The 16743-nt window shown below is 42.8% G+C and overlaps 1 protein-coding gene across 1 annotated transcript in view; it reads left to right on the forward strand.

The window, feature by feature from the left end:
- The window catches only part of ABCC3 (ATP binding cassette subfamily C member 3), a 55248-nt gene that overhangs the window by 5259 nt on the left and 33246 nt on the right, over nucleotides 1-16743 (forward strand). Inside the window, exons 2-3 of the mRNA XM_080394078.1 lie at nucleotides 14707-14883; nucleotides 15800-15925. Of these exons, the coding sequence (XP_080250204.1) occupies nucleotides 14707-14883; nucleotides 15800-15925 (303 nt within the window). The remainder of the gene's footprint in view (nucleotides 1-14706; nucleotides 14884-15799; nucleotides 15926-16743) is intronic.

The following is a 16743-nucleotide window of genomic DNA, read 5'->3' on the forward strand; positions in this document are numbered from 1 at the left end:
GCCTCCCTCTCCCCTTCCCGCCCCGCGAGTGCCCCTCGCTGCGGAGAAAGTTGGACGGGAGGTTTGCGCGGAGGGGCCGGGGGAAGGCGGGGAGCAGCCCCCTCGGCGCCGGTTGCGGGGCTGCCCCAGGGGCGGAGGAGAAGCAACGTGCCCCGCTCTGCCGCCGCCGGCGGGGGTTTCCCAGCGAACGGTACCGTGTGCTCGCCGCGCCGGGTCTGAGGGACCGGAGCGGGCAGGGGGGACAGGTCGGTCCCGCGGCTTCGGAGGGGGCTGAGCTGCATCATCCCCTCGCCTGCCTCGGCACAGCGGCCGGCCTTGCTGTCGCCAGCCAGCCCCTCTACCAGAGCCGGGACCCCGCCAGGCCCCGGGGGACCCCGCCAGGCCCCGGGCCGTGCCGCAGCCCCCTCCTTCCCGCGGGAGGCGCGGTGCCCCCCGCAGCTCCTGGGGGCTGTAGCCCACCCCTGGGCCTCACAGCCGTGGGCCTGATGGGTGCCCCTGCCGGGGGGGGGGTCCTGCCGGGGCGCTTCTGCTCAGCCTTGCTGCCGCTCCGCGGGATGGCAGCGCCTGTCAGCGCTGAGAGCCGTGGGCTGTGGCAGCCAGGGGTGGTCACCAGGCTGGGAGCACTGGGTGACTTGTGTTCAGAGCCGTCAGCCCTTTGGGAAGGCTGATTGCAGCAGGCGCTGAGTTTGTGAGCAGAAAAGTTGGGAAACTGGTGCCCGTAGTCTTGTGCTGAAGCGCCTAAGTGCTGTTGCAAGTCCTTGGAGCAGCGTTTCCCCAAGGTACAGCTGCTCTCCTCAGCGCTGTGTGGCAGGCACTTTGGAGCAAGCGAAGCCGTGGGGATTTCAGCACATATGGTGAGTCTGGAATTGCCCTCCAAGAAATCACAATTTGTGCACGTGCCTTTCTCTTACACTGATTTAGCTCAAGGGAGATTTTTTTCAAAGAAAGATGAACAGGAATGAAACCAAGTGTCTGAAGATAAATCGCTGCTAAGAAGGCTATTAAAGAGCATGAGCAGTTGGCTGTGAGGACTTGATGCTGAGCTCCATCATCAGATAACTAATTATCTTTCAAAAACTGTCCCAACATTACTTTTTCAAAGAGGACTTAGGCTCCTAAGCCCCTTAGTTACATTTCTTCGTTCGCTTTCACATATCATTTCCAAGCACCCTCACACTCTGCTACAACACATGGCAGATAAGCTTGCTCAAACAAGTATTTTCACCTCTTATTTCTACTATAAACACTTATAGAACAGGAACAAGCACAAACAGATCAACACTGTTCACTACTTTATAGACTGCCTGGAGAAGCATGTCCTGGCTTCTCAAGGAAGGCTTAGTGCAACTATGTGGCCAAAGCTTTTGGTAACAGGTTATTGATACATAATATAAATGTTCATGCGGTTCTGCTGGGTTTAAGTATGAGGTAAATGTATCATTCGGTGCTTTATGCAATACTGTTACTCAAGCACAGGACCCTTTGTGGTGCTGTGTCTGGTGTACGCTACACTGAGGTAGTGTATCTATCTGTATACTACTATCTGTAGTGTTTTAATATTGCCAAGGCTTTTCAGAACTGAATTTGCAGGAAGGAGTATAGGGGTAATCCAGGGAAGAGATTTTAATTACTAAACATTTATTTACAGCATAAATGATGAAGAGATCTAAATGTGTTTAACAAAGCATAAATAATAATTAAAAATATACCTTCAGCCTTGCTCAAAGTAATAGTTCAAATGTGATTAATGCCAGTTATCTGTAACATGGTAGTTTGGCAGAAGAATGCATTTTCTGCCTGAGTCTGTGAAGGAAGATGTCAGGCATGTGTTACAAGACGCCATAAACTTCTTTTTTTGTGTAACTATCACACACTTCAACATAAAGTATTAGTAAAGAATAAAAGGAGACTGATTGAAAAGAGATGAACAGTGTTACTTAAACAAATGGGCAAACTACTTAATAAATGTAGACCTGTTTTGTTCCTTCAGAATGTTCCAGAGTTGTTTAGACTCAAAACAACCTTCCATCTGCTTGTTTTAAAAAATGTTACTCAATAACTGTGTGAAACGGAACATGTGACCCAGTGACCAGCAGATTGAACTCAGTGACCAAGAGTCTTATACCTCACTTCAGTAGCCAGTGGTATTTTCTGATAACAGGAATGTATATAGAGAACTGATTTTATGAGAGGTTGTAAGTGATGACCATGTGGATGACAGTCACCTTGAAATTATTTGCTGTGCAAATATGTTGTTCCATAAGAAAATGTAGGTAGAAGCTTCTTTTTGAAATAAGTCAATGAAAGTTGAGTTTTCACATGCTGCCGTACACTTGAAGAATGGAGAACAAGGTGAAAGGCAGTCACTGGCCTGTGCACACCAAACCAATGGTGTTCAGCTTTGCAGTTCAAGAACTTCATAAAATGTGAACCATTATTAATGGTTGCTTTTTCATAGCTGATGAACTTCAACACTTTCCCCATTTTTTGTCAAAGAAAATCTAGATATTTTTGGAAGCTGAATGACATATTGGTGTCGGTTTTAAAACTGTATAGAGTGAAAGGAAACATGCTGTTCCAATTTAAACAGTCTTTGTTTTGGAGTTTAAACCAGCTACAATACTTTTCTGTTAAAATGAGGTCAGAATCAAAACAGAATGATTCAGAACTAGCTCATGAAAGTGTTTACGTTGAAATATATCTACTTGAACAGATGATTGATTTGTCTTGGATTTTTTTGGATTATCAAAAGTGTTAAGGTTTCAACTCTTCACCCTGGTGCGGGGTGGGGGAATTTTGCTGGAAGTGTCAACGGATTGGGGTTTTTTGATTTTGTGCAGAGGCAAAATGATCTCCTGTTCAACCCATTTTAGAAATCAGAAATGAAAGAAAATGCTGTAGGTCACATTAGAAATCTATGAATGTTTTTGCCTTCCAGCTACCACTTTACCTGTTGAACATAAAATCAGAAATCACTAATACAAATATAGGGTATTTATAGATAAAAGAGGAACAACTAGAACATTATTTATTCAAAATGCAGCATGAGCAATCTCTTCATCTGAACACTTAGAAACACATTGTCTCTTTCAATTGAGAATTTGAAGCTAATTGTTAATATCACCTAGCAGTGTTCCCAAGTTAAATGCCTTTTGCGAGGAGATGAATGTAATAGTGCACACTGGCACAAGGCAGTCCTTAGGAGTGTTATTTACTATTGCCCGTAATTGCTATTAATTACCCATAATTACCATTACTTTATTGTGTCACATATTTAGTATGTGATAGTAAGTGTGCTAGATAGGTGTGCCAATTAACGTGACCCACAATCCCTGTACTTTAAAAGTAGATGCAGGGGAATTACCACATATTTGTTGCTTATGTCCTCCGCTAGTAAAATGTGAGCAGTTCCTCCGAGAGGAGAACAAAGTGATCTCCTAGGGAGTGTTTGCTGCAGAAGTGTTTTGGCCTAATGACTAAACGGCACGAGCTTAGAAAACCAAATTCTGTGCCAGTGTAAAGACATGTCGTCTTTCTGCATCTCAGGCCCTCTGGGTGGTGAGAGAATGGCTGCTGAGAGAATAAAACGTGAAGTACTCGGCAGCACTTGGCTCCTGTTTGTATGATGGGTGATACAAACACCTTAGCCTACAGACAGAGTGCCTGGGCTTGGGCAGTATTGTGGTTTCGGGGCTGGGGTTTTCTTAACAGCATAAATAGGAAATGTGAGGACAAGTGATAGAGTGCTTCAAAGGGGAGACCGCAACTTCTAGTCAGTTACGGAAGAGATCCAGGCTTGTTCCTTTTGATCTTGCTTAGCTGACAGAGCTCACTTTCCTTGCCTACCCTGTGTCTTGGTAACCTGACACACATTTTTTTATTGTTGGTTTGTTTTTTTTTTTCTTCCCATCCCATGTGAAATTGCTGGCTGCTTTTTCATCCAGAGCCTCTTGAGTAATTCAACAGGAAGTTGCAGTAACTCTCAAAAGTAAACAGTACCTCGGTCTTGTCTTTGAGATAGTCTCATGCAGGCATGCCTTTAACCTTCAGCTTTGCGGATATTCCTTCACCTTGAGTCATTCTGTGAAATTTTGGTAGGCTTGGGCTGAAAGTCATGCCACTTTCTGGAAAAGCAACTTCCTGCTCTGTTGGCTCAAAGTGCCGCCAGTCTCCCCTCTTCATAATTTCCCCTTTTGCTTCATCATATATCGTGCTTAAATTTTTGTAATAATAATAGCTAATAATAATAATAACGATAGCTGTAGTAAGGAAGAAATATTTCTTTGAAGAAAGATGACAATGTACTTCTTGCAATGTGTTTTTCTTTAAAAGAAACTTGTACACAACTTAAGTGGTTTGGCCCTAAATTAATAATAAAACATTGAATTTCAATTATTCCATTATATTCTCAACTAAATTAGTTTCAGCAGAGGAAGAGTGAAGTGAACGGTAATAGCAGGTCATTGCAAAGGAAGGATTCTGCAGTAGGATGGTGTAGTCCAGACTGACTGTTCTTTATATATAATCTTCCCCTTCTGCCACGCTGTGATAAACACAGAATGCTCAGTGTTTATAGATATTTAAATGTGATACAGACCCCCACATAATCTACTTTAACTGCATCCAACTTCAGATAATGGAGTCCCACTTCTATAAATCTCTTCACAAATGATTGCGTCAGGTGTCTGTCTTCTTTCTCATGTTAGGTAGGAGAGCAAACTAGGTGACGGTAATGGTCTCTTCAGACATCAGATCTATGAAGTTACACTCTCTCAAAGGGTAGCTGTGTTGGTAGCATCCTGAACTTAAAAGCAATGAAGTACTCAAGCTCAAATCCTCCAGGATTTTAAGATTCTTGAATTGAGTTGAATGGAGCTATTGCTAAAGGATTCGGGCTTCAGATTCTGTATGTCAAGAGCAGTATAAATATTTGTCATTAGATTTGCAGTCTTATACAGGGCCTATTATCATTCATCTGTGTGTAAATGGCATAATAGATTGTATTTGAATGTGTTTGGGAAAGACGAGGTCTGGATTTGAGAGTTATGAGCAGAACTTAATACTAGTGAAAGCTGCCAATATCAAGGATTTGTGGAGTCCTTCAGTGACAGTGTTAATTAATGAAGCTCATGAAAATGACATTCATTTCAGTAGAATATCTGAATGTGATTGTTCAGAAAGCAGCTATTACCATTTCCTTCAAACCAGGCAACTGATGGGTCAAATGAACAGTAGTCCTCTGTGCCAGAGAATGGTAGCAGCTGATAAAATTGTCACCACCAACATCTGAGCAGGATGGCTGAGTCCTTTCTGGAATTCCCAGTTGCAATTCTGGAATTGCAGGAAAAAGGATTTTTAAGGAGGGGAAAAAAAAAAAAAAAAGCCCAAGGTGAGAAGAATCTCTTTTTGCCCAGGTGTGCAGTGGGAAGTGCTTCACAAAGCTTGTGGGAAGTGCTTCACAAAGATCTGGACACAAAAGCCTGTTTGTCCCTCCCTTCCATGTGTTTCCTGGGCATGAGACAGTAAAACTTGAGGGTGCTGTGAGATGGGGCAGATGGTGAGGAGGCAAGGACCCACCTTGCTTTAACAGGGGATTAAAGCTCCACGGGGAGATTTCTTCTCCGCAGCAAAACTCAAGGTCATGTATGTTCTTCAGCTTTCAGCACAACTCTTCCTCCCTGGACACAGCTCTGACCATTGTAGCTGAAGTGACATAGCTGGTAGATGTAGTGTCTGGGACTTAAGAATACTATAGAGTTTGCCTCCTGAAAAGAAATAATATCTGAAATAAAGTCTGAGTCACATGAGGACCTCCTTAAAATGGAGCTCATTTAATTGCTACAGTTAAGAATTTAAAGCATTTTGAGATGGGGATGGGCTTAGCTTACCTGGTAGGCAAATTACTATGCCACTGGAGATATAATCCTTTCCTTTCTACACGTGTGAATTTGTAATGTATTAAAATGAAGAGACTATTACTGTTTAAAATTTAATTTAAAAAAATTTCCTTTGAAAAACCTATTAAATGGGATCTTTGATTTTTCCAGTAAGCTAATGCTCCATTTGTCTCCTGATACTGCCGTGAATGTGATGGGCCATTATCCAGTCGCACATTATTTGGCTGAGCTGGAGGAGAGCATCGCAGAACGCAGCCAAAGATCTTCCCAGGAATGCGTTCAGGCTTTTGTAGGGCCAGGAGCCTTGATTCCATGCTGGGCCTGTGTGAGCTGGCACCTTGTCCCTGTGCTAATCGCCCAGCAGCGTGAGAGGCAAAGTCAATGTAATAAAACTTAAATCATTTACAGTAATGTCATGTGCCGGTGCCATAAAGCTTTGAATTAGAACAGAGTAAGAAATGAAGGAGGGGGAGAAGAAAAACTATTTCATGGGAGTTGTTTCAAACGTCAAAGTAATTTAGTTTCAGAAGTAATAATTTCTTTCTGAAACTTTCTGGGAATGCATTTGACACTTGTGCAATTAAAAGAACTAAATAAATTCTCGTTTCTTCCTTTGCTCTCTCTCCTTTCCCCCTCAGCTGAATGACTTGTATTCTAGAATCTCCCCTACCTTTCACATCTGCAAATTGTTTCCCTTTCATTTCTCTTTGTTATTATGTACATTTGGAAACACAGAAAAAAACCCAAAAAAAACCCAGGGGAAAAAACCTCCATGTTCTGAGTATCATCATTTTGTTATAGCAAGGGTAGGTGAGAGCAGGCAAAGTGGAACAAAAAGCAGTAAAAAACTTAATGCTTTTATGTTTTGTCCCCTCTGAAAAAGCAAGGTATGTCTTCTGGGGGAAACAGTTTACTACTGGAAGAGCGATCTGATGGAAAATCGTGGCCAGTGGTGATCTTCATATGCAGCAATGCTATTCTGTCTGCTGCTTTTTCCCCCTTTTTTGTCCTGCCCCGATACAGAGTTGGCACATCATGCTCACATGTTCATGACCTGCAAAAATTCACTTTCCGGGTCTCAGCCTCTTTGTGGCAAAGTGTTAAAGTTCTAGTTCGTTTGGCTATTTGAAGCGTTGTTACCGTAAGCGTGTTGCAGTTCGGTCACTGATCTTGCAGCAGTTCTTTACGGATGGTGGTCCTCTCTTCAAACTAGCACTGGCTGGGTGGATTCAGTTGCGGAGTGTTTGTACAGATCGTAGTTAAACATGATTCTTTTAGAAACAGGGATTTCCTGGGTGTTGAAAAAAAACAAGTTCTAAGCTTTAAGTTCACATCACTTAGGGTTGGATGGAAGCTGTGCATGCGTTTGGTTTGGGGTAGAGCAATGTACCGGGGCAGTTCTGCCTTTGCTTCAGTTTCTGTGGTTAACAGAGTCCTTTTCCATAGTCACCATATTTTCTTTATCTCTGATTTTTTCTGGCTTAACAACATGGAAGTCCTGCCTTCACTTTGAGAAGAAGGGAAGAGAAGAGAGAATAGCTGAGAGGATGGGGGAGGTGTATGAGCAGACATTTCCAAAAGGTGCTACCTGCGGTGGTGCTTTGTGAGCTCTTTTTCTCTCTGAAACTACTGCCATGGTTTAGGGCCAGACTGCAGATTTCACTCTTCTTCTGAATAAAAATGACTGAAATGAGCAGAAATGTTGTGGACTGAGAGATGAGTACAATTTGTGCATATTAACTCTGCAAGTATAGCTAAAGTGTAGTGCTCCTCTGTGTTAGGTGAGCTTAGGTCAGGTCTGTAAGTGATAAACGGGCTTAATCTTGGCATTAAAGCTCATTAGCACCCAGAGTCTGTCCTTGCCCTCTGGTCTGCTGCTGCATTTGACTTCTTGGAGCTCCCCTAATGAGAGTCCCTGCAGCTGAAGAGTGTGACCCACCTTGGGTGCTTGAGATGGTGCGTGACCTCTGTGTCCTGCCCCCCCATCCCCCCCCCCCCCGAACTCTCACGCTGCTGTCATGTTAAAGAGAGCCTTGACCAGACATTAAAACCTCATTATCTCTGCAGTCAATTTGTCGGTTGCAACTCCCACTAGGCAGGTGGAATGTCAGAGCAGCACTGATGACAAATTCTTTTGTGACAATCCCTTTTACTATTATTGTACAGCAGCCCAACTGGATGGGCCAGCTTAAAATGGAGGAGTCAGGGTGGGAAGGGGAGAAAATAAAGCAGGGGCTGCCTCGTACTTCTTCTTAATTGAGCTACATTCATTATGATCCTTGAATTAACCCAATGCCTTTCAGCTGAAAAGAGCTGGGATGGCTCAAATTAAGGGTATTCCCCAGCACCCATTGTTACACTGGGCTGAAACGGGGCAACCCACTCCTTTATTTGTACTTGCACCAGGTTATAGGAAAAGCCTTTGATGATGCAATTGAGAGGAAGTTTTCTCTACAGAACTATACAGCTTTGATCAATCTTACAAGGCAGTTGGGGACTTTATTCTGAAGGAATGATCCTGTGTCCTTTTCTTCTCAGTCCTGCTTTTGATTCAGGAGCATTTGTACCTCTATGGTTGCACTATGCCTTCCTTTCTTGGTCCCTTTGTCCAAGCAAGAAGGCTGACTGCTGCTAAAACAGTTGAAGTAGATGGATTTTACTTTTACTTTAGGTGTATGTTGTTGTAGATGCATATATTTACTGTGGTCAAGTTATACTTTATTATTTCTCTTAAGCTACAGATGCTTTTCTGAAAGCCCCGTTTCCTGGGCTCACAGGACTGTGGCAGAATATGAGCCTGTTTTTATTTTTTTTTTAATCCAGCCTCAGTTTTGTTCACAACAGCAGAGCAGCTCTGAACTTCTAGTTGTAAAAACTAAGAAGAGAAGAAAAGGAAACTTACTGTTTCATGTTAACGACTGCCATTAAGCCAGTACCTTGATTTTTGAATGTCTGGTCCACAGTTCTCAAGTGCGTTGTGTGGTTGGTACCGTTTGTACCATGAAAATTCAACTCAAGCAAAAACCTGTGACTAGTTACTCCGTCATCATAAACTAGCTTGTATAGGCTATGAACATGTGCCAGATCTATTTGATCCATTAAAATAAGCCACTAACGATCCTTTTACTGCTGAAAAAGAAAGTTCAGCATCCTGCATGGTGTCCTTCACTAATGCAGACAACTGTTGCAGTGTGCTTTGTAAACTGAAAAACGCTATGTCTGGTTAATAACTGTGTGGTTCGTGCACTATTATAAAAGCTTATGTCCTCTCAACTTTTTTTCCAAGCAGTGGTGCTGTAGCGGAGAATGTCCCATCTCTTGCCCTTAAGGGCTGGGGAGATGGTTGTTCCTGTAATTGTGTGAAGGAATTGAGTTGTGCAGCAGCCACTGTGGATTGAAGAAGCATGTTACTCCTTCTGTACATAAGGGTGAAATTGTTCCTTTGGAAATGTAAATGGATGGTCTTGCTGTGAGAATGCCGTTTGAAATGGGCAGCCTTCTGGAGTCTTGGAGCAGAGGGCTTGTTTGTTTGCATTTGTGCTCTAAAATGCTTATCAGAGTTTACCCCAAAGAGTTTACCGGCAGGGACCAAGCAGAAGAGGTGAACAACAGCTGGAAATGGGAGGTGAGACAGGGAGGGGCTGAGATGAAGCCTGTGATGTAGCTAAAACTGAGCCCTGGCTGTTTTTGGTGGTGTGGTTCAGAGCTGCTGCAGAGAGCCATGCTTGTTGTGGGGTGGAGGCAGTGTGGTAGAGCCAAAAGAAAACCATCCTTTTTTTCTTCCTCTTCTTTTTTTTGCCAAGCTGTGTGAATGAAACTCCCAGCAGGGTATTTACTAGATCTAGGGGCAATAGAAGGGCAGAAAGATTGTCCTCCGTATTTAGATTCTCACTAACAGTTTCTTTTACAAGAGATACCATTTCCATGTTTGTTTACTGTGGGGAAGCGTTGCCACTTTTAGTTTTTCACTTATCTCTCTCTGGGAAGGGTGTGTACCTTCCCAGTCAGCTTTTCAGTTTGATTTTTAATCTTAAATAATGTGCCAACTGGTGATAACTGACACAGAATCAGCGATATGTCATGTACTAACCTTGGGTAGGGTGTGAATGACATCAGCACAGTGGCCTTCACTTTCCCAAGCACATAAAGAATGAATTTAGCAGATAAAGAATGAATTTGTGTTTCCTGTGCTTTTCCCAATTATTTTTGTGCTGTAGGAACTTAGAGAGAAGCATGTATTAATTTATCCATTCAATGGAGTTAGCTGCTTGAGACGACAAAGGATATTGTTAGCCTTCCCTAGGGTTTGGGAGCTTTCCATTGCCAGCTGTTTGAGGAGCATTATTGCAGCATCAGCTGTATGCCAGGAAAAGCCAGTGTGAGGCACTTTCATTTTAAACTTCTGTAGTGGAGTAAGAGTTGGTTTAGACTTAACCCAAACACCAGAACCCCAGCTGGTCTTTCTCAGCAGGCTCTATTAACATAATCCTTGAGGTTTGGGAAAGGGATAGGAATTTCCCTGTTCGTGTTTTTCAGCCTAGCTTTAGGCTTTCTGTTTGTTCCCCTTTTTCTTTGAAAACTAAGGCATGACATGCAAGAAGCCCAAGATGTGATGCTCTGAATTTTTTTTCCTTTAAAGGCATTATTAGTTTTAAGGGTGGCATTTTCAATAGCAGTTTTCTTTTCCAGAGGGGAAAGTGTAATAGAAAGTGCTAAGTATTAGAGCAGCTTTAATGTTGCTCAGAGCTTCCCCTGCTGAATACCTTCCCTTAAATGAAGATCATGTATTTAATACTGCTCATCTAAATGTAAGTCCTGCTGCACAGATGGCCTTTAATATGAGGGTTGTGTTTACAAAGGCTGTGACTGGAGTGATGGGTGTGACTGAAAACTGCTGCAAGGGACAATGTCAATGATATTCTTAACTGATCAACAGAAAGCCCCACTAATGTGTAAGTTTTAAACTCCAGGGGATCCCATGTCTGGTGTGAAGCTGTAACAAGCATCTCTAATCTCTTTTGCCATGGATGTTGGCATTGCGTTTAAGCAGTATTACAGAATTAAGTAAATTCTGTGCCCAGGGAGTTCGGTACGGTGGACTGGTATTTGTGCAACGCTGTATCTTGCCAGAAGAGCCTCCTACCTGATCCATGATACTGCATCCAGGGAAGTGCTGCTGATCACTGACAGTTGCCACAGAGCTCTTGGCAATCTGGAGGAGCCAGGGAGCACAGTGGGAGTCTGGATTAGGAGGAGGTCGCAGGTTACTGCCCTTAAGACTCACTTCTGAAGAAGCGAGCTGACAGCGATGTTAGCTGTGTTGGGCGTGCTGGCTGTTAGAATTTTCCTGAGATAAGTTTCTTGGAGAAAGTGGTGTTTCCCAACACGTGCTGCTATTTCCTCCTAGGAGATGCTTGTTGATGGGACACGCTGGCTCTGGGCCACCCCGGCTCTGGGTCACAGAGCTGCCTGCAGAGTGTTTTCCTGGGGTTTCGTTGAAGGGGACCCTGAGACATCACTGTGATGCACAGAGGAAGGTGAGCGGCTCTCAGGACCGCACAGAGCCATGAGCCGAGGAACACGTGTGCTACCCAACATCAGCGTGTTAGACTTCTTTCAGTAGCCAGTCCAAAGAAAACCCTCAAACCCAGACAGCCGAAGGTGGGTATTTTCATCCTCAATCAGAACTGGACACAAGAAGCATTTAAACTTAGCAGGACAGAGTTCAGAATATGGAAAGGCAAAGCCAGATTAAAGCAGGAGCCTTAAAAGATAGAAATCAAAGAGCTGGTGTTTCTCTCCAGCCGTTTTGCTTCTTGTGTTTGTTCTCAGGGGTGGAGTTCCATTACTGCTGAACTGGAGGGTATTTGGCAATATTTAACAATGATGGCTTGGCCAGGATAGATTGTATTGAGACTTCGTGTCGTATTCTAACACAAATGAGTTGTTTAGCATTGGAGGGAATGTTGGAATATATGTGTCAGTGTGGTGATTTGAGCCATAAAGTGGAACTGGCCAGCTCCATGAAAACAGATCCACCTTGGTAAGAAATGTGGTAAGAAACACAACTTTCATATTCCCTGATTTAAAAGTAATAATAATAATTCACTGCAGAGTCCTACTACATGGCATAGCAGTGTTAGTCTGGTCTCAGAGTAAGTAATTTGCATGGAATTACACTACTTAAATGTTTTAGGTACTGTGTCTTCTAGCAGGAACCCCTCTCACTGTATTCAAAGATGGAAAAAACAGTCTGCTCCCAGAAAACACCCGTTTGTTGAAAGGGAAGCTTTTTACAGAAGCACATCTGTTCAGAAAACTTGTTTATCTAGTCCAGGATGGTACTGTACTTGGGAAAACATTACCAAGATAGCCAGTAGTCAGGTCTGTCACCTTGAACATAGGTTTCTCCTTCAGCCCACATCCCTGTTTCCCATGTGCCATGGCAGTAGTAGGCTCTTGTTGGTCTATCGGGTGGGTGCTGCTTCTTACACTTTCACGTAATTTTGGAAAAGTTCCACTTATATTCTCAGGAATAATTCAACTGAATCTCAAAAATCTTACATGTTTTCTTAGGACAGAATTTTTGTTTTCTGGCCAGCTGTATTTATACGTTCAGAAATGCAAGTCCTTTGCCTTGTTTAAATAAGAGTTAATGAAAACCTTCAAACCTTCAAATGGCTTGGCAGCTATACAGTCTGTGTCTTGGTTACAATAGTCAGCTTGTGTTCAGTCCAAAGTTAATGGACATCTGGGGCAGTTTCTAGGTTGCTGACAGGCAGAAAACCATTTCTGGACATTTTGGTTTTATAGGAAAGGTTTAAATTAAGAGTGTGCCCCCCCCAATGGAATCTTTGTTTTATTCTATGCCCAGTTATTGCTAGTCTTCCTCAGCTTTCCTTTTCCAGCAAGAAAAAGGAGCACAATTACAAACATGCTCAAGACATTGCTAAACCACATGTAATTTAAAGAGGAAATTAGTATTTTGTTGAATAAATGATAGTAGATAAGCTCCTGCTTTGGAACTAAAGAGCTCTTCAGCTCCAGACTTCTAGAGGGCATCTCTTGCCCCAGGCAGGGTAGCTGCTAGGGGAGCTTATCATGTTAGAGATGCTGAAATGTTTTCATGATGAGCCAAAAATGGGTGCTTGAAATGTTATCTTCCTTTTTGGTGCCAGAGACCTGCTCGCTGGAGGATAACGCAGAAATAGTTTGAATGTGAGGCTGGAGTTTTGTTTGGTTTTGATCTTGTGTTTGAATTGCTGTGTAATTGCCCCTGTGTTGTTGATTTGTGGCTGAAGTTCCCCCTAGGTCTGGACAAACCTGTTTAAGGTAAATGGGAGTGTTTTTATTCCCCTGGCCCATGCTGGGTGCTTGTGTGCCTCCAAAAGAGCTATTTCTCGGCTGGAGAGGCACTAACTGTGGCGTTAAAGGGTGCAGTTCAGATGCATAGTTATGGATTTGTGCCAACCTTTGCCACTGCCAGAGGTTTCAGTTGTGCCAAAGCTGAAGTTCTGAGTGACAAAGTTGTCACAGTTCAGCAAAACCTTCCTGCAACCTGCCACAGCTTTGTAGTGTCATTACACTTAAGAGCTCTCTTGTGTGTATGGTGACTGATGCAGTGATGTATGTCCCTTCTGACAGATCATCACCAAAGCTGAAAGATTGTCAGCAGATTGGGGCTCTTCAGTTCTCCTACAATCAACCATTGCTTTCAGCAGTCTCTTTTGCATTGGTAAACAAAAGCAGGACTGGAAATACTTTTGAAGAATTCATATTCAGACTAGTCAGTCATTCATTTATAAGGGGTAGGGCAAAGTGTCTCGGCCTAACTGAAACATACTTCTACCGAGAGCTCATACCCAAAAATAATTAGTTACAAGTAAGTGATTCTAGCGTAGAGGTAAGGCATATTTGAACCACAGGTATCTTAGTTTTATCATCTGCTTGCTAATGGTAGTACAACAAAGTAATTTTACATTTCCTGCAGTAAGTATTTATCTACCACTTTTAAGATGACACATCAGATGGCAAAATGCATGGTGTGAATTTCCAGTAGGTTTGATTAAAAACAAATTCCCCTTAACTGTACTGAAATGTCTTAGTTTGAACTTGCATAACTGTGCGTTTGTATGTGGTGCATTCAAATCCTCAGGCACACGTTGCATATGTGGTGTCTGAGGTCACAGATGGAAAGCATTGCTTGCCATGTTTGCAAGAAAACCTGTATTCCTATCTGCAAATACAATACATTCCTTTTACCTTTGTTTAGAATAGCGAAGTAGCTACAGTTAGAGGTATATGAGTAAGAAGGAGAGAATTTTAGTCGTAAATGGAGAGGATTTTCCCAGGTCAGCCTACAGCTGATCTAAACGTGATAATTTTCTTCAGTGCTGGACATTCCTGCTGGATGAGTTCTCCAGTTGAGGATTTTGCCGCAAGAGTTTTGTTTAGCAGTTTCACTCCAGGCTGGGAATGCCCAAGAAATGTGGTGGTGTCAGCATGGGTAACTAAGCCTTAGCAAAGACAAAACCACACAGGCTTGTCTGCTACAAAATACACATCCAACTCTGAGATACACGAGGGCAGAATCTTTTTAGTTTTTATGTTGCCCAGTATTTGTAGCTGTACTTAGCCCTTTTACTATAGCGGATTAACTGCAAGTGGTTGGGATAGGTATTTTGGGAAAGCTTTTACTAAGGTCATGTGCTAACTCCAGTAGAATCTGGATACAACTTCTTCAAGCAGATGTTCCAATTGGCAGTGCTTCTGTCTCTTTGTTAATAAACGTGTCTCGTCTTTTTTCCAGGATTCAAATCTTTCAATACACACTGATAATCCAGACCTGACACCGTGTTTCCAGAATACCGTCCTAGCATGGATCCCCAGCATTTATCTATGGAGTGCATTACCCTTCTATCTTCTCTACCTAAAGCACAACAAAAGAGGGTACATTGTGCTTTCTGTGTTGAACAGATTCAAGACGGTAAGATCTCTTTGCAGTGCTCCATGAATAATGTGCAATTTTGAGCTTGTTAGTATTAGTTCAGTATGCAAGCAAGTGCTGCAGTAGGGTTTAAGCAGAATTCCTTCTGATTAATGGGGGAACTGAAGAACTTGTTTAGAGGAGGCAACAGTGTATGTACAGATTTCTGAGGAAGGATAGCAAAGGATAGCTCATCTGTAAGGAAATCTGTCCTATGAGGCCACCTTTCTGGGTAGAGACGAGATGTTGATTGCTCTGCAGAAGAGAAAGCATCCCTTTTGTGAGCCAGAACTGTGCTGTTTCACCCTTACTTAACCTTTAAACCATTGAAAGCTGCAAAACCAAGACCTTAAGGTAGGTCTAGTGGGAATTTAATTTGATGGTGAAAGTAAGCACAAGAAGGTCTTTTTTCAAGCCACTCTACCTACCCAATAGCTATGTGATTTCATCTGCATCTTGTGCTTAAGAGGTGGCTGGTGTCAACAGCACCTCTGGTTTGTAAATGGCTAGGTCTAAGGAATGGAAGCAAGTTACTTTCCATAGGCCATGAGAGAACTGGGGTTATTCCTGGAGAAAAATTCCAGGCTTCTGCTTCAGGCCATGTCTCCCTTTAATCTGGATGCTCCCTGTGTTTCTAACCAAAACTGGATAGTGTGAGGGGGAAAAAACAGGTAAATACTTAGTCTTTCTACTGCTGTGTTTGCAAATCCTTTGCAAAAAGCAGTTGAGACAAGATCCTTGGTTTGAGTGCAGTGGGACAGTGCCATTAGCCTGCCTGCAACGGGTCAACGCGGCCGTGTTCTGTTTGCACAGCTTTGTCTTGCTGGAAATCTGTGAATCGTGACGGTTTTGCTAGCTGTCTGACTGCTCCTGGAGATGAATATACCAAATGCTGTTGCTGTTTGACTACTTTCAGCTGTTTGGTGTCCTGCTGTGGTGTGTGAGCTGGGCAGATCTCTTCTACTCTTTCCATGAGCTCCTGCAAAACAGAACACCTCCACCAGTCTATTTCGTAACTCCGTTGATCGTTGGCATCACTGTGGTTTGTAGCTGCTTTTGTTTATTGTGACCAATAAGAATAACTCTTTCTTAGACAGATGAAGGCAAAAAAAGGTTCCTTTGCATTCACTGCTTTATCCTGTACTCTTTTAACTAAATTATTAGTATCACTGAGGCAAATTTTGCTTACTGAAAAGGCTGCGGTTACAGATAGCTCTCTCATGTAGACTCAGCTATGTAAATCAAAATCTTTATAATGGAGAGATTGTTCTGCCTCCCACCTTGCCCTCATCTGTTTCTTCAGGCTTGTGATCCAGGTGTGGAGACAATTTGGATATGACTTTGCCTAAACAGGGAGATATGATGGAGCGTGGCTTGTGCATTGTTCAGTATTGTATTGGGCTGTGTAAAACCGTGTCTCTTATCTGGTGGCTGTTCCTCCATTAAACAAAACCCAAATTTGCTTTGCCTAGGGTGACAAACAGGCTTGTGGCTGTTGTATGAAAAATGAAGCAGTGAAATTTGCCCATTAAGTTTTTAATTCCCATGGATGGATGGTGTTTTTTTAAAAAAAATCTTGTTTACCAGACAAGTCCTGATTGTCCATCTGGACTGGAGAAATGACAGCTTTTACATGTGTTTAAAATGTTTGTAGCTAATATTTAATTGTGCCTAGCCCTAGGTGCAAAGTCTGGTTTAAAAACTGAATTCTGAAGTTAAGGTTCTGAGAACAGTAAAACCATATTATTTCATAAAGTTATTTGCTGCTTTCTGTAGGTAGAGGAGGTTTAGCCACCAACTTCTGTGAAGTTGTGATGGGGCCTTATTTCAGAGAGGTCCTGTTGTCGATGACTGTAATAG

This window comes from Falco punctatus (assembly GCF_963210335.1).
Source record: "Falco punctatus genome assembly, chromosome: 1".
NCBI classification, from domain to species: Eukaryota; Metazoa; Chordata; class Aves; order Falconiformes; family Falconidae; genus Falco; species Falco punctatus.